At 41.1% G+C, this 18821-nt stretch overlaps 1 protein-coding gene across 1 annotated transcript in view; it reads right to left on the reverse strand.

Moving 5' to 3' along the window:
- The window catches only part of LOC126285291 (protein qui-1), a 1482105-nt gene that overhangs the window by 159154 nt on the left and 1304130 nt on the right, over positions 1–18821 (reverse strand). Inside the window, exon 23 of the mRNA XM_049984579.1 lies at positions 11956–12146. Coding sequence (XP_049840536.1) covers positions 11956–12146 — 191 coding nt within the window. The remainder of the gene's footprint in view (positions 1–11955; positions 12147–18821) is intronic.

Consider the following 18821-nt stretch of genomic DNA (forward strand, 5'->3'; position numbering starts at 1 on the left):
TGTATTAATGGGGTATTAACCAATATGGCCTCAATTTGCTTAATAATTAATTTTCCTCACTGCCAGTTTTAGCCATTTACATGCCTGTACAGGGCAGTACTGTGAGTTCATGTACAACTGGTTTCCTTGCTGTAGAGTGTAAATTAACTGTGGTTCTCTCTCTCTCTCTCTCTCTCTCTCTCTCTCTCTCTCTTTCTCTTTCTCTGTTGTAGAAGTCTGTTGTAATTGCACGTTTAAGGTAATTTGGCATGGGGCACAGCACACTGGCAGACTGTACAAGTGGTTGTCAGACAGTTCACTTCAGCCAGGTGTGACAGAGCAGATGCCATTTTCCTGAATGCATACCACTAAACTGTTGTCTGTACAGCCGAATCAAATGCTACATGATGTTCAACCTACTCTTGAGTTTCTTGCACAAGGTCAGATATAACTTACGTGTCTGCACTTAAGAAGGTCAATCCATTGCCCATCTAGGTGAACCAATTATATGAACGTATGGTGTCTGTTCTTTCTGGCATATCTGCTCATCACTGTTTATTCCATGTAATGTCCTGATGCAGCTGACATCAGTAATCCCTTTCCTTTCCTTTCTCCCCCCATCTACCTTCAATTTACATATAGTGTATCACAGCTGTGGATTCCATGGAATGTCAAAAAGAACAGACCCACATATTCATATAATTGATTTGCCTAGATGGGCAATGGCTCCCCCTTCTTTAGTGTGGATGCACAAGTGTGCCCAACCTCTTGCAGGAATCCCAGAGTAGTGAGAATGGAGGAAATGGACAGATACTGTGGATAGGAGGCACTGTGTAGGAATGTGGATCAGCTGCAAGGAGTGCTGAGTTAGGCCACATATTTGTGGTAACACTGTGTCCTGAATGGAACAGTGGTTAACGCAACTTCCTGGTAAGCAGGATATCCTGGGTTCGAATCCTGCTCTGGTACACATTTTCACTCACCACCACTAATTCTGCATAATGGCTTGATGCATCTGACATCAGTAATTCCTTCCCTTTCCTTCCTTTTCTTCCTCCACTACCTGCAACTTATGTATGAGATATCACAGCTGCAGATTCCGTGTGGTCTCTGTTCTTTCAGGCATGACTAAAAGAACAGACACAATGCACCCACACAAAAGATTCACTGGCTAAGTGTTCAAAGATTCCTGCATCCAAGTTAACCTGCTCCATTGTTAATTACTACTATTTGTAACAAAACAAGTGGATTCTTCCCCCATTTTATGTTTCTTTGCCCCCCCCCCCCTCCCCATTTTTTTTTTTTTTTTTTTTTTTAAATATCTTTGAGATTACCACTCGTGTGGCATGTGCATAATACTAAAATTCTCAAATATTAGCTCAGGTCTTCTCTAACTTGATTTTATTATCCATTATATTCATTTGGTTAGTCGAAGCCAGTGGTGTAATTAGTTTATCTAAAAGCTGTCCATTACACATACCAGTAATATAAAACTTTGTTATCATTGTTCCTATGTAAACATATACCCAACTGCTAACTTTCACATGAAAAAGATCAAAAGTATATAAATGAATAATTATAGCATTCATACAGCAAATACTGGAGACATGGTAGTAGCTTCTGCTCTAATTTAGTTTCAGACTAATTGGCATTTATGATTAAAACATTGTTACTGAGATGTAATACCATAATTTGGCAAACTAGACAGCATTATTAAATAGCAGTTATAGTTGTTATAGTTACAGCTAAACATTTACATTCAGATGACTCTTCCTATGAGGAATGTAAATCTTTCACTGCAATTTGAAAAATAACAACAAACAATAGCTGAATGTATTGCTAGTTAGTGTTACATTATAAAATATATACATTCCAGTCAGCCTGTGGAAGCATTCAGTGTGGGCAACATATATGTCTGAAATTATCACACAGTACACTGCAGACAAATTAGCACGAATTACAATTCATACAATGTGTGGAGTTTTATCTAAATTTCACATCCGCTATTTCAATGGCTGTTTTTAATAACTGACTATGAACTTGCAGTTAATCTCCAGAACTGTGTCAGACTTAAATTATGCATTGTGCAAACTGTGGCAATAGTATTGGACTATGAACTGTGTTATTTCTAAATGACACTTACTGTGGACAGCATGTTCATTTTGATATGACTATTTAATAGGAGGGACATTGCAATTAGCAAATGTATTAGTGATCTGTTTGCAACATGTTAATTACAGTGAATCATTATGCCTACATTAGAATACTACACAGGACATCAACTAAGTGTAACATGTGGCTTACCCTTTACTGTGCCTAAATTATAATGAATGAGACTTGATCTGGCCAAAAGCAGTAGTTTATTTAATACCAAAATGCAATTAAAGTGTGTACTGTAACCTGTAGTCGATACCATCATTTGAAATAGCATATCTTCAGCCAGATTTGAAAGAGGTGTTGCTACTGGTGGCATATTAGCACAGGTATAATATGGTTATGTTACACATACAAACATAATTTTACTTCTAAAGATGTAAACACAGTCATTATAAAAATGCAAAAATAGGCAGTGCTCGAAGAATGTTTAGACTGTGACATTTTACAGAAAGCCAATGTCCACCAGCAGAGAGAGGTACAGTTGTCTAACCACAGTATTGAAACCATTACACGGTCTTATTCTTTTTAATGAATAAATATTATTTTGTCTATACAGACATGACAACACTGCAAAATTTTTCCACTAGCACGAATGTCACTACTCTAGCTGACGGTGGATGCGTGACTCGAAAGCTGGGGAGATGGAACTGGGCAGAGAAAAAGTAAACTTGACATGCAGGATGCATAGGGACTGGGATAGGGAAAAGCACAAAACAGGACTAGTACAAATAACTGAAAACTATCAGAGTCGGTAGTTCTGCCATAGAACACATTGTGTGTGCCACATGACAGCTTTTTGCACTGATCTGCCACACAACCTATGCAGGCTTGTCCGTGTCCATTCCTGTGTCTGTTGATGGTGACATTAAAGCCCTCTTCTTGAAAAGGCCACACAAGATCTAAAATGACCTGTTTTCTGTGGTGACCTCCATCACAAAACCATAGAGGGTGTTAGGTTTTCCAGCAGTGGGTCTACCATGAAAGTGGCTGATTCCACCAGAATGGTGAATAGTTGCATAGGCTGACATAATGGTAGGTCCATCGCATCAGCAGGATGAAAGACTCACCGACAACTGGGTGGGGAACAGAGGGCTCAGGTTTCAATTCCACAGGCTCATCGTCAGAAGTTGCAGGAGTGACTGCTGCCAGCTGCTCTATTCTGTGGGTGAATGTAAGATGGCAGACGGAATGACAGGGTTGGGAGCAGGGGTACACACTGTCAGAACTGGCAGCCTTCTACTGAGACCATACTGCACCCATCCCTGTCACCCAGTGGGTGACAGGGATGGGCATCACAGATCTATGGCATCACAGATGTGATGGGTTGTGGACACAACTGATTTGAATGATAGGTCAGTTGCTCCCAAGTGACATCCACCACAAACCAATGCTGACATTTGCAGCCCACCACTACACTCAGTAGCTACCCTACAGCTGACCATAAGATCAGCCAAAAGCAGCAGTCCTACAAGGAAAATGGGGCAGGTGACAACATTTTTGTGCATGCCATTCAGTGCATAACAAATCCTAGATGCCCCACAGCTGCTGGCCATGGAAACTTTCTGCTGGACTGCATCCATTAACCAGTGTCACCTAGTATGTGCTTCGTGGTGGACCAGTAATGAATGCCGCAGGAATAATTAATGAAAAAGAGTGTCCACCTCCATAGTTGGTGTGGACACTCCCATCCGGTAGCTTACACTGTTCAGCCAGAACATTATGACCATTGAACTACTATCAACACAAACCTGTCCAGGTGATATCAGCATCATCTGGTGAGGAATGACCATTAGTCAGACACACGCATGGTGCCTGGAGCATCAGTGAGAATTCTGTAGAATGGGGAAAGCACGGGATCTACCATAGTTTCACCAAGAGCAGATTGTGATGGGCCAGAGGCGTGCCACAAACACTGTAAAAATGGTACAACTTGTCTGATGTACCATGAGTGCTGTGGTGAGAGTCTTCAACACATGGAGAAACAAAGATGAACACGCGTCCACACATTGTTGGGTAGGGTGGGCACCCCACACTACTGAAGTCAGACGTCGTAGGCTGGGCACAATGGTAAAAGAGGACAGGCAGGGAACTGTCAGAACTAACATCAGACTTTAATGCTGGGCAGAGTAAAAATGTGAGACACAATGCACAATGCACCAAACATTCCTGATGATGCTCTTCTTCATCGTGCCGAATCCATTGTCTTCCAGGGAAAAGCTCCTTGACACCTGTACATGGTGATGGCTTCATTATGATCTGGGGAACTTTCATGTTAGCATCTGTGGGTCCAATGAAGCTCATGCAAGGTACATGGAGTATTGGTTGCAGACCACATACACCCCTTCATGGTGATCATGTGTCCCAACGGCAGTGGCATTCTTCAACAAGATAATGCATCATCTCACAAGGCCAGGAGTGCAATGGAGTGGTTTATGGAACACAGTGGCGAGTTGCAACTGATGTGCTGCCCCCCCCCCCCCCCTTCCCCCCACCACCAACTCACGAGATTTGAGCATGGTTGAATACATCTTGGATGTGACTGAATGGAGCACCAGAGCTCATTGCACCCTCCCCAGAATTTATGGGAATTAGATGACTTGAGTGTGCAAATGTGGTGCCAGGGACCTCACTGCTTCCATGCCATAATGCTTCGCCAATGTTACTCATGCCAAAGATAGACATACTGGCTATTAGGTAGCTGGTCTCAATGTTATGGCTAATCAATGTATAAAGATGGCCAAATAATGAAATAATTAGCTTGTAGTTGGCGATAAGTATCGACTTTGCTCGATACAAAACATGAAATTTTTCAGTGATGAAAATAATAGCCAGTGCTTCCTTTACACCTGTGAATAGTTACATTGTACCACAAAAAGCCTTTCTGATACTTAAGTGATGAGGTGCTCGGTGCTATCTGTATTCTGATGATACAGGACTACACCAACGTTATACTGGGACACGTCACAGGCGAGGGTTAACAGCTTACATGGCATAAAAGATGCCAAACAGTGAACTGAGCAACAACACTTTTTGACAGCCTTAAAAGCCCACTAACAATCTGCTGACCATGCCAATTTAATATCCTTTTGATGAAGCCAGCTGCACGAATGGCATATGTGTGTAGCCTGGGGAATGACCTTAGCATAATAAGAATTCTTGCCCAAAAAGGAGTGTAGCTCCTTCAGGTTCCTGGGTATCGAACCTGACAATGGTTTAGACATGCTCATCCATATGGAGGATGCCACCTTTGCTAAGCACATGACCAAAATGTGCAAACTATATTTTTCCTTTTTGCAAGGACGGCCTTTCTCCAGAAGGTGTTGGAAAACTGCATGAAAATTGCATAGATGCTCCTCAGATATAGAGCCTGTGACCCTGATGTCATTGAGGGAAATTCCAAAGGGCGTGCAATTAAATTGATAAAGACCAAAAGAAATGTTGAGCAATAAGAAACCCTGAGAGGTGGCATCCAATGGCAGTTGTAGGTATGCATCATGCAAGTCTGTGGAGATTTGGGGTTCAAATTTCTTGACTTCAGCTCTCAGGTGGAGAAATGTAGGGTCCCCCTGAATAGGTCAAGCATGCACTACACACAGGACGTGGCTACAAGGGTAGCGGAGTACATGTGGAGTGCACATGTAGGTTTTTTAGGTTAGAGAATTCCCTCCCCGGGCCTGACAAGATGCCTCTGGAGATACGACAAGTTAGCAGTAGGCAAAATGCAACAGGAAATGACAATATTAATGTGGTAATAGTAAACTGTAGGAGTGTATATTGAAAGGTCCCAGAACTGCTCTCATTAATAAATGGTCACAATTCCCACATAGTACTAGGGACGGAAAGTTGGCTGAAAACAGAGGTAAACAGTAATGAAATTCTAAACTCAAATTGGAATGTATACTGCAGAGAGAAGCTGGAAGTGAAGGGGAAAGTGTGTTTACAGCGATAAAAAGTGCAATAGTACTGAAGGACATTTACGGATATCCAAAATGTGAAATAATTTGGGTGAAGATCAAGGTTAAAGCAGGCTCAAACATGGTAATCAGATGTCTCTATAGGCGCCCTGGCTCAACAGCTGTTGTGCGGAATACCTGAAGGAAAATATTTTGAATAGATTTCCCGACCATGTTATAGTTTCGGGTGGGGATTATAATTTACCAGATATATACTGGGTAGCAGGGATAAAGAATCCAGTGACATTTTTTTAAATGCATTATCTGAAAAGTATCTTGAGCAGTTAAACAGAGAACCGACTCATGGCAATAACATATTAGAACAGACAGACCCAAACTATTTGAAACAGTTAATGCAGAATAGGGAATCAGTGATCATAAAGCAGTTACAGCATCAGTGATTTCAGCTGTAAACAGAAATATTAAAAATGGTAGGAAGATTTTTCTGTTTAGCAAAAGTGACAAAAAGCAGATTTCAGAGTACTTGACAGCTCAACACAAAAGTTTTATCTCAAATACAGATAGTGTTGAGGATCAGTGGACAAAGTTCAAAACCATCATACTGTATGCATTAGATAAGTATGTGACAAGCAAGATCGTAAGAGATGGGAAAGAGCCACCTTGGTGCAACAACTGAGTTAGAAAACTGCTATGGATGCAAAGGGAACTTCACAGCAAACATAAACATAGCCAAATCCTTGCAGTCAAACAAAAATTACACAAAGTGAAATGTGGTGTGAGGAGGGCTATGTAAGAGGCATTCAACAAATTCTAAAGTAAAGTTCTATGTACTGACTTGGCAGAAAATCATAAGAAATTTTGGTCTTATGTCAAAGTGGTAGGTGGATCAAAACAAAATGTCCAGACACTCTGTGACCAAAGTGGTACTGAAACAGAGGATGACAGACTAAAGGCCAAAATACTAAATGTCTTTTTCCAAAGCTGTTTCATAGAGGAAGACTACACTGTACTTCCTTCTCTAGATTGCTGCACAGATGACAAAATGATAGATATCGAAACAGGTGACAGAGAGATAGGAAAACAATTAAAATCACTCAAAAGAGGAAAGGCCGCTGGACCTGATGGGATACTAGTTCAATTTTACACCGAGTATGTGAAGGAACTTGCCCCCTTCTTGCAGCAGTGTACTGTAGGTGTCTAGAAGAGCATAGCATTCCAAAAGATTGGAAAAGTGCACAGATCATCCCTGTTTTCAGGAAGGGACGTCGAACAGATGTGCAGAACTATAGACCTATATCTCTAATGTCAATCAGTTGTAGGATTTTGGAATATATATTATGTTTGAGTACTGAAACAGAGGATGACAGACTAAAGGCCAAAATACTAAATGTCTTTTTCCAAAGCTGTTTCACAGAGGAAGATTACACTGTACTTCCTTCTCTAGATTGCTGCACAGATGACAAAATGATAGATATAGAAACAGGTGACAGAGAGATAGGAAAACAATTAAAATCACTCTAAAGAGGAAAGGCCGCTGGACCTGATGGGATACTAGTTCAATTTTACACAGAGTATGTGAAGGAACTTGCCCCCTTCTTGCATCAGTGTACTGTAGGTGTCTAGAAGAGCATAGCATTCCAAAAGATTGGAAAAGGGCACAGATCATCCCTGTTTTCAGGAAGGGATGTTGAACAGATGTGCAGAACTATAGACCTATATCTCTAACGTCAATCAGTTGTAGGATTTTGGAATATGTATTATGTTTGAGTATAATGACTTTTCTGGAGACTAGAAATCTACTCTGTAGGAATCAGCATGGGTTTCGAAAAAGACGGTCATGCGAAACCCAGTTCGCGCTATTTGTCCACGATGCTTAGAGGGCCATAGACACAAGTTCCCAGGTAGATGCTGTGTTTCTTGACTTCTGCAAGGCATTTGATACAGTTCCCCACAGTCGTTTATTGAACAAAGTAGGAGCATATGGACTATCAGACCAATTGTGTGATTGGGTTGAAGAGTTCCTAGATAACAGGGGACTGTCGTAGGACCATTGCTATTCACAATACATATAAATGACCTTGTGGATAATATCGGAAGTTCACTGAGGCTTTTTGCAGATGATGCTGTAGTAAATCAAGAGGTTGTAATGATCGAAAATTGTACTGGAATGCAGGAGGATCTGCAATGAATTGAAGCATGGTGCAGGGAATGGCAGTTGAATCTCAATGTAGACAAGTGTAATGTGCTGTGAATACATAGGAAGAAAGATCCTTTATCATTTAGCTGCAATATAGCAGGTCAGCAACTGGAAGCAGTTAATTCCATAAATTATCTGGGAGTAGGCATTAGGACTGATTTAAAATGGAATGACCACATAAAGTTAATCATCAGTAAAGCAGATGCCAGATTGAGATTCATTGGAAGAATCCTAAGAAAATGCAGTCTGAAAACAAAGGAAGTAGGTCACAGTACACTAGTTCGCCCACTGCTTGAATACCGCTCACCTGTGTAGGATCTGTACCAAATAGGGTTGATAGAAGAGATAGAGAAGATACAATGGAGAGCAGCGCACTTCATCACAGGATTATTTAGTAATTGCAGAAGCATTACAGAGATGGTAGATAAACTTCAGTGGAAGACTCTGCAAGAGACACGCTCAGTAGCTCGGTACAGGCTTTTGTTGAAGTTTCAGGAGCATACTTTCACCGTGTCAAGTAGTATATTGCCCTCTCCTACATATATCTCATTAAGAGACCATGAGGATAAAATCAGAGAAATTAGAGCCCACACAGAGGCATACTGATAATCTTTCTTTCCACAAACAATACGAGGCTGGAATAGAAGGGAGAACCGATCGAGGTACTCAAGGTACCCTCTGCCACACACTGCCCGGTGGCTTGTGGAGTATGGATGTAGATGTAGAAGTCAAAGAGGGAAAAATACTGGCCCCTTGACAACTTTGCCAAAAATTATTCTGTATGGGATTTGAGTCCATGACACTATGCACATTAATTGTCTGTAAAATCGCTACATAGGTGCACAGTGACATCTGGCTCCTGAATTTCCATCAGAGGTGACCCACAGACCAGATGAAATAGGAGAAATAATGCCAAGTTCCTGGCAACACTGCAACGTGGCCTTTACGTTGGCACATATGATGAAGAGAATGGTTCAGGGTGATAAAATTTACATATTTCTGATAGCTGAGAGGAGAGATATGCCTTGAAATTTTCTGCCTGACCCAAGTATTCTCAAAATGTTGGGTTTACAACCATAGTAAAGAGCCAAAATCTTGAAAAGGGACCAATTGGGATACTACATGGACTTTTTCAATGATCTGGAATCCAAACACTGAAAAAGCATCTAATTCAAAAGTATTTTGTTCCAGTGGTGAACTTATTGTTAACAACATAAGTTTCTGTTCCACATTTTAATAACATGCTGAAACAGTTGAAAATACCATTTGCTATAAGATACTATATGAAGTATCAGTTGTTGCACTACAGGCTACCCAGAAGCGAGTACAATTCTATGTTAATGAGGCTGATTGTTGCCTGAAACTCAAATGGTTACCCATCCATAACAAACATTAGAAAGGCTTGCAGGACATCAGAGACAGCCTACATGTCCAGTGAAAACACTGGGGGCTACAATGACTTCCCTACAACTCACCAACTGTCACAGACCAGTGCTGTATGGCCAACTTCATGGCATACCCCACATGTAGCATTTATGTGTAGGCTGTCCTTTGTGATATGCAGCAAATGACAGTTGTGGCAGGTTTACCAGTTTGCCCATTGATTGGAAATGGATGCAGAAGGAAAACAACATGGAGAACCCGAAAAATATCACAAGCAGAAATCACAACCCTTCAACACATTTGTACCCGTGAAGGTTGATGTCAGTAAAGTCAGGCAGTGCCCTGATGTTACTACACTCAAATCATAAACACATGGTGGCTCAACAGAAGGCAACCCCATGGGGCATCCGAGACAGTTTAACAAATGTATCTAACTTTGACATCTGCCAGTTGTTGGAAAGTACGTCCTTCACTGTTGCTGTACATTCATGTGATTCAGCAATATGAGCAAGCAGGTTTTCTCTAGTTTGTACTTCAGGGTTGAGTGCTAATAGGAGTATCACATGCCTAATTAGCGAGATTGCATATGAGGTAATACAATGGGGGCACTCAAACAGGCACTTGCACAACAGTAGTTGTAGGTCAGCAATGCAAGCTATATACAACTGCCCAGGGCACTTGTGATGCTGGTTACACTGCAACTGTGACACCACCATATGGGTTTGATGCACAAAATATTCTATGAACAACTGTCAGAGTTCCTCAGAGTTCATTTTTGAGGGCTCAGTAGGGAGCTTCAAATTCTGAGCCTTTTTGCACGACATTATTCTGCTATGCAATAACAAGACAGCCTTATCAGCTTGTTTGACAATATGTCTTAACTGGTAGTGCAGCAAGAATCAGCCCAGGTAATTCTGACACCTTTCAATACACCATCAGAACGACTGTGGGGAGAAGATTTTTCTGTGGGTGCCTGGTCTGCTACCAGTACAGAATGAGAGCAGATCAGTTTTGCATTCTGTTTGAGCAGCACCTGCTGCAGCTGATGCTGTTCTTGTTGCAGCTGTTGTTGTTGTTGTGGTTTCTGGAGGCACAACTGTTCCTGACAGCATTGCATAAATACCGGCACAGTGGTGGCCATGAATTAGCACTGCAATAAATAAATAAATAAACAAATAAATAAAGGCATCATAAGCATAAAAATGTCCCTGTCATCACAGATGTGATGACACTGCAAAACTCTCCTTGCCAGCAAAAATGCCAATTTTTTTGGTCATGTGACTAGGGCCTCCCTGTTAGGTACACAAACAGGTAGGCTGTTTGCCAGGTGCAAGTCTTTCAATCTGATGCCAATTCAGTGACCTGCGCATCAATGGGGATGAAATGATGATGATTAAGACAATGCAACACCCAGACCCTGAGTGGAGCACATCTCCAACCCAGCCGGGAATCGAACCCACACCCTTAGGATTGACATTCTATCACACTGACCACTCAGCTACAAGGGCAGACACAAATGCCACTTCTCTGGCCATAAGCTGGGGAGCTGGACCACAAAAGGAAAAAAGTAAATATCATGTGTGACTCAATCTACAGCAGATCACAGAGATTGGACACTGCATAAAGACTGGCACAGAGAAAAGTAGAACATGCAACTGTCACAAATAACCAAAAACATCTAGCACATAGGACCGAGAACACAATGCAGTGCAAAAGATCAGGTTTGTTTAGTCAATCTCTGCATAAGAACTGACTGGCTTGGTCTATCACCTCTGGTAAGTAAACATCAGTGTCAACAGTTATGCCCATACAACACTTACATACTTTCCGTGATAGCTTTCCACACTACTCCGGTGCATGACCCATGCCAGCTCATTTGCATCCTTATGTATGTCTACTGGTATATTAAACTGCTTTCAATAACATTACTAGAGCTATCAATTATACTTGATGAAAGTAGTAGGCAATGCCTGCTCCTGCTAAATTATACTCGTTTCTGCATAAAATTATGCCATTGATAAAATTACTCTCACATTTGTTGGATTGAATGGTACTTAAATATTCACAATGTCACCAGCATAATAAATTGTAACAGCCACTGCAACAGAAAATACAATGTGGGACTACTTTTTAATGTCATGACATTGTTACAAACCAGCAATTCCCCTATGGTATAAAAGGAATTGTTAATGGGAAATAATTTAGCAGCTAAATAAAACTACTTCACTTGTAAAAAGAACAGAAAAAATTATATGGACTGATGTAAACTATTAAGTATCCCAAAATATATAACAGAACTTTTGAAATACAATGATAATTATCTACCTTAAACACAGAGACGACTAAGCCTAAAGTAAGCCCCCACACTCTAGCAGTCTTATCTTCTGATCCAGACACAGCAAACAGTCCATTTGGAGAAAATGCAACACAAGTAACAGAAGCAAAGTGTCCTTCTAAGGTTGAATGGAGTTCATGAGTATTGAGCTGCCAGATGTTCACTAAACTGTCCACACCACCTGGAAATGTAAGTAATCTTTTTTAGTTAAAGGGTGACAAGATATTATTACAAAGTTAACTTAACAATTTGCTGATAAGTGGGTATATTGATGAAGAGACCAATCAGTACACATATGAGACACAGCTGTGTCTGATATAGGCTTATAACTGGTTCACAATACACAATTTAACCCATATTATGCAATTCCAGGTATATAAAAATTACTTACTGCTACTAGATTGAGCATGCAATAGAAACTCTATATGGCTTTATGCAAGATATATTAAAATCAAATGAAATGGAGTCAAACAGCGTAGTACTATCAGACAGAACATATTTTGTCTGTCATGCAGCAACAATTGTGATGTTCTGGGGAAGTGGGAAGTTGGGGTGGCAGAGTGGAGAAGAAAAGAGGGGAGGGAGAGAGAGAGAGAGAGAGAGAGAGAGAGAGAGAGAGAGAGAGAGAGAGAGAGAGAGAGAGAGAGAGAGAGAGCGAGAGAGAGAGCAGGTGGGTGAGGAGGGGAGGGGAGGTGAAGAAAGAATAAGTAGCACTTTTGGTTTGCCAGGGCTTCTGAGAAAATTAACCAACCTGAGGTGCCTTAGGAATTACTTGAAATGCTGAAGTGAATAACAGTATTATACAAAATTATCCAACTTCAAAAGTTCAAATGAAATCTATTACAAGACCTGCCTCACTGCTCAGACTTTTAAATTTTTATGCAGTAGCTAGTCACTGGCCTGTTGGCTTGATCTCCACAAAACTTCTCTGTAGATAAATTGTATTTAAATTTAATGAAGTTTTAGCCTTCATAAATAAAGAGAACCATCCCAATGGCATTTTCTGAAAGTGGAGTAGATCCATCAACGTGTAGGCTATCAAATTACCTCTCCAAATAAAGGTGTAATTATGTTCAAGGCTATTTGCCTGACTGAATCTTAACAACACAGCAGGCAACATAATATTACTTTTACAGGCTGTTCATAAAAATACAACTTAATGTACAACGGAAGCCTTACTATGGAGAATAAAAGAAATTTATTCCTTTTTATTATTATTTTAATGTCCAAACCACCTGAATATGTCAGAAAGTTGCTCCGATCACATATTGTGGGATTTGCACAACATGATCTGGCGGCAAATGTGTGAAAACTATTTACAGTTGTATTATTGTTTGTCCTTAATAGTGATCAATTTAAAATCTTCAGGCACATAACATGACTGCATGATACATCTACTACCATGCAGTGTGCTTGAGGATGAAACTGTTTTTGCTTTGAAATCAATCATGATACAGGAAATATGATAACACAGTTGATTAGTCATTAAACTAATAGCAAAATGGGATGAACAGAACTCTTCATAATAAAGGTATTTATCACACAATGACTCCATCTCTTCCAACCCTATGGAAGCAACAAAATTATTATGGAGGAGTTTCAATAAGTCTTCTCCTCCAGTTACTGACTTGTGTAATTGCTCTACCAAATATGGATTTGGAAAGCACTTTCTAAACTCTGTAATGCTTCCTGATTGCACAAGTGTGTCTATACCCAGGATACCTCACTCCAAAATATCATCAGTACACTAGCTACATATTGACATTTCTACAGTTTGGGTATGTCTTCAACATGGAGGAAAGCAGTTTGTGCTTTGAAGGAAAAATAAAGGACTTGTTGTCCTATCTATACACAAATAACACTTCTGCAGTACTATCATGTGTCAAATATAGAGCCAATGTTCTAATTACTTGATGATTTTGCATATCGCTGGTTACTTAATGACTTGTATTCTACAAGAACTTGGCTCACCTCCAGAACAGTTTAGTTTTGTTGAGGGATGTTAAGAGCATATGCCAACAGCCTTCACTGAAGCTCATCTTTTCGTGATAGAATTCAAAGAAAATGCATCCACATTAGCAATTTTACAGCATACTTGTTTCTGGTATGGATAACACTTTCATGGTGTTCTCATGAAAATATTTTATCTTCCTCTTCAGCAACTAAATTTGTTCCATGCAAATATGCAGTTTAAAATGACGTTAGTGGGGAAAGTACTGTTCTTTCCAAATGTTTCAATTCAAAGAAAAGCCTCTCTGATTTGTATTTACAAATTATAAGGTATCAACATCCTGATTAGAGCAGTGGCCTATTGGAATAATGGCCCACAGAGAAAGCATTGTTTCATATTATGACAACTCACCAGCAAACTTCGACTCAGGATAGTAATGAGTAATTTGAAATACAGATTCATAACACATTTAAAGCAAAGTGAGTGTGTCAAAGGGAGCAGAGGTATCCACAGCAATGACATTTTTGCCATACTCTGGGAGTATTTTGTCAAGGTAAATAATCCTTCACGGTCAACATTAAATGTGTCTTACACAGTATAACAAGTCTTTTAGAATGCTGACAGTAGCAGTAACTATCTTCCACCTGAAAAAGTGTCAAAAAACACAGAGGGACTTGCACATGCTCTGATGGCTTACCTGAAAGCCATACATTCAAAGTTGGATTTTCATGTACAATCACAAAGAAACTAAGCATGCCGCAGAATTACAAAACTGATTATGCTTCTAAGCAGTGTTTTGCATTCTAACATAGTGTTGGCCATAGACATATGAAAGTAAATCTAAAATATCCAACAAACAGTTAAAAAATTAATAATCATTTGGAAATGATGACCAGATTCAATCATTATTAGACCATCATGAGACCATACTCTGCAATAAGAGTATATTTAGAGACTTAGAGGGGTGTCTAAACAAGAACTGCAATTATGATTAAAAAATAATCCATTAAAATATATGCAGCATTTATAACATCCCATAAATTATGTGGGTATCTGGTTACTGGGTTTGCAGACTCCTTTTTGCACCATGAGATATGATATCCCCACTAAAATAACTCAAAGCTTTACAACACATACATAACTGTGATTATTTGATACATATTCATACTTGAAACTCTACAGACACACAGCATGCAAAATATAAGTGATACACTTGCTTGTGTTTGGGCTGGAAGAATGAATCAATAAGGAAACATACTGAAAAGCTATTCAGAGGTTACAGTTAGGGAAGAGCAAAACAGAAATCAGGTAGCATTAATGATAACTGGACTATATAATTTTAATGATAGACATTTATGTATTTATTTATTGGGCAAACTAAATGAGAAATAAATAAATAAGTAATAACATAAACAATATTATGAAAAGGAAAGTTGCTACTCACCATATATCAGAGATGCTGAGTCACAGGTAGGCACAACAAAAAGACTGTACAAATAAATAAAGCTTTCAGCCCTTAAGACCTTTATCAACTACACACACACACACACACACACACACACACACACACACACACACATACTCAACTCACACACATTACTGCAGACTCAGGCAACTGAAACCACACTGCGAGCAGCAGCACCAAAGCATGATGAGAGTGGTGAATGGGGCGGGGAGAGGGATAGATAGTATGGTGGGGGTGGTGAACATTGAAGTGCTACAGGTTAGACGGAGGGCAGGGGAGAGGTGTGAAGAAAAACACCAAGTGTGATGGTGGAATGACAGCTGTGTGTAATGGGAACAGGGAAGGGGCTGGATGGGTGAGGACAGTGACTAATGAACATTGAAGCCAGGGGGTTACAGGAATGTAGTATGTATTGCAGGGAGATTTATCACCTGTGCAATTCAGACAAGCTCCTGTTGGTGGGAAGGATCCATATGGCACAGGCTGTGAAACAGTCATTGAAATGAAGCATGTCATGTTTGGCAGCATGTTCAGCAACACGGTGGTGCCCTTGCTTCTTGGCCACAGTTTGATGGTGGCCATTCATGTGAACAGACAGCTCGTTGGTTCTAGAATGAGATTTTCACTCTGCACCAGAGTGAGTGCTGATATGAAACTCAGCTGTAGAGTGAAGATCTCATTCTGGAAACAACCCCCAGTCTGTGACTAAGCCATGTCTCTGCAATATCCTTTCTTCCAGGAGCACTAGTTCTGCCAGGTTCGCAGGAGAGCTTCTGTGAAGTTTGGAAGGTAGGAGATGAGGTACTGGTAGAAGTGAAGTTGTGAGTCATGCTTGGGTATCTCAGACGGTAGAGCACTTGCCCACGAAATGCAAAGGTCACGAGTTTGAGTCTCGGTACCACACACAGTTTTAATCTGCCAGGAAGTTTCAGCTTGTTGGTTGTCATGCCCACATAGAATGCAGCACAGTTGTTGCAGCCTAGCTTGCAGATCACATGACTGGTTCACAGTAGCCCTGCCTTTGATGGGGTAGGTGATGTTTGTGACCAGACTGGAGTTGGTGGTGGTGGGTCTATGTATGGAACAGGTCTTGATCTAGGACTATTACAGGGGTATGAGCCAAGAAGTAAGGGGTTGGGAGCAGGAGGTGGGTAAGAAGGGACAGGTTTGGTGGACAGCAGAATACCACTGTGGGAGGGGTCGGAAGGATCGTCGGCAGGACATTTCTCATTTCAGGGCAAGATGAAAGGTAGTCAAAACCGTGGCAGAGAATGTAATTCAGTTGCTCCAGTCCTGGGTGGTACTGAGCTATGAGGGGAATGCTGTTTTGTGGCCAGATGGCTTGACTTTGGGAGATGGTGGGAGGCCGGAAATATAATTCAAGGGAGATTTATTTATGTACAAGATTGGGAGGATAATTACACCCTGTGAAGGCTTCAGTGAGACCTTCAGTATATTTCAAGACAGACCACTTGTCACTGCAGATGCAACAACCGTGGGTGGCTAGGCTGTACAGAAGGGACTTCTTGGTATGGAATGGGTGGCAGCTGTCAAAGTGGAGGTATTGCTTGTGTTTAGTAGGTTTGATATGGATGGAAGTACTGATGTAGCCATCTTTGAGGTGGAGGTCAGCATTTAGGAAGGTGTCTTGTTGGGTTGAGTAGGACCAGGTGAAAAAAAATGGAGGAGAAGTTGTGGTTCTGGATGAATGTGGTTAGGGTGTCCTCATCATTGATCCATATCGCAAAGATATCATCAATGAATCTGAACCAGGAGATGGGTTTAGGATTGTGAGTTTTTATGCTCACTTTCTACTCCCACCTTGAGTGTCACTGTCCACCAGCTTCTCAACAACGTCCAAACCTCCACCACGTCCCCTCATTGCTGACAAACCATGTCTCAGACCTTCTACGCTTACTGCACCCTCCAAAACTCGCTCCCACCACCACACAGAATCCAAAACCTAAACAGACCTGTAACAGAGTCATTAACCTTTCCTCCAAAAGCCTTAGTCTCACAAAAATATGTTCTTTCCAAAGGCCTCACCTTTGGCCCCACTTCCAAATTCAATCATAGAGAACTTGTTGAAGACCTTCTCATCTTCTCCCCATCCCTACAGTGGAAAAACATTTTCACCACAAACCCTAACAAGCAGATGCATCCAAAGACCAATACTGAACCCTGCCTAACTCAGTTCACTCCTCCATTCAACCACAACTCACCCCCAGTGCCCCAAATCACCCCCTGTTCACTTTCCAGAATTTCTTAACCTCGAACCTTGCCTCACCACCATTTTCCAAGTTCCTCAACATGCAAACTAACCTTGTAACTGCAGAAATAAACGCAATCCACCAACTAAAACCTGATCCTGACCTTATAATCCTACATGTGGACAAAGACTCCACCACCGTTGTTTTGAAGCGCAACGATTAGCCAGCAGAAGGACTCAACCAGCTGTCAGATACTTCCACCTACAAACATTGCCACAGTGACCCTATTCCAGACGTCCAGCAGGATCTCCAATCGCTACTCAAATCCTTTGGTTCAGCCTACAACCTCTCTCCAGAGTCATCTCTCTACTCACCACTACCAACCCCAACAATCCTACCTTCTTTATGCCTCCTAAAGTACATAAACATAACCACCCAGGACACCCCATTGTGGCCACTTACTGTGCCCCCACTGAGAGAATCTTTGCTTTCATAGATGAACACCTTCAACCTATTACCCAGGACCTACATTCCTATATAAAATATACCAACCATTTTCTCCCCAACTCTCCACAGTTCCTGCCCCTTTACCACGTGGTGCTCTGCTCGTCACTATTGATGCCACATCCCTTCATGCTAACATTCCTAATGCCCATGACCTTACCACTATCGAATACTATCTTTTCTAACACCCATCAGATACCAAACCAACAACCTCCCTCCTAGTCACCATTACCAACTATATCCTCACCCACAATTACTTCTCCTTTGAAGGCATTATGTACAAACAAATTGGGGATGTGGCTGTGGGCACCCACATGGCCAATGTACTCATGGGCCATCTACAGGAATCCTTCCCAAAAAACCCAAATACTAAACAACTCACCTGTTTCAGATTCATTGATGATATCTTTGCAATCTGGATCAATGGTGAGGACACACTATCCACATTTCTCCAGAACCTCAACAACTTCTCCCACACCCTATCCACATTCCTCCAGAACCTCAACAACTTCTCTCCCATTTGTTTCACCTGGTCCTACTCAACCCAACAAGCCACCTTGCTAGATGCTAACCTCCACCTCAAAGATGGCTACATCAGTACCTCCATCCATATCAAACCTACTAACCACCAGCAATACCTCCACTTCAACAGCTGCCACTCATTCCATACCAAGAAGTCCCTTCCATACAGCCTAGTCACCCATAGTCATCACATCTGCAATGACA

Source organism: Schistocerca gregaria, chromosome 8, assembly GCF_023897955.1.
Source record: "Schistocerca gregaria isolate iqSchGreg1 chromosome 8, iqSchGreg1.2, whole genome shotgun sequence".
Classification (NCBI taxonomy): Eukaryota; Metazoa; Arthropoda; class Insecta; order Orthoptera; family Acrididae; genus Schistocerca; species Schistocerca gregaria.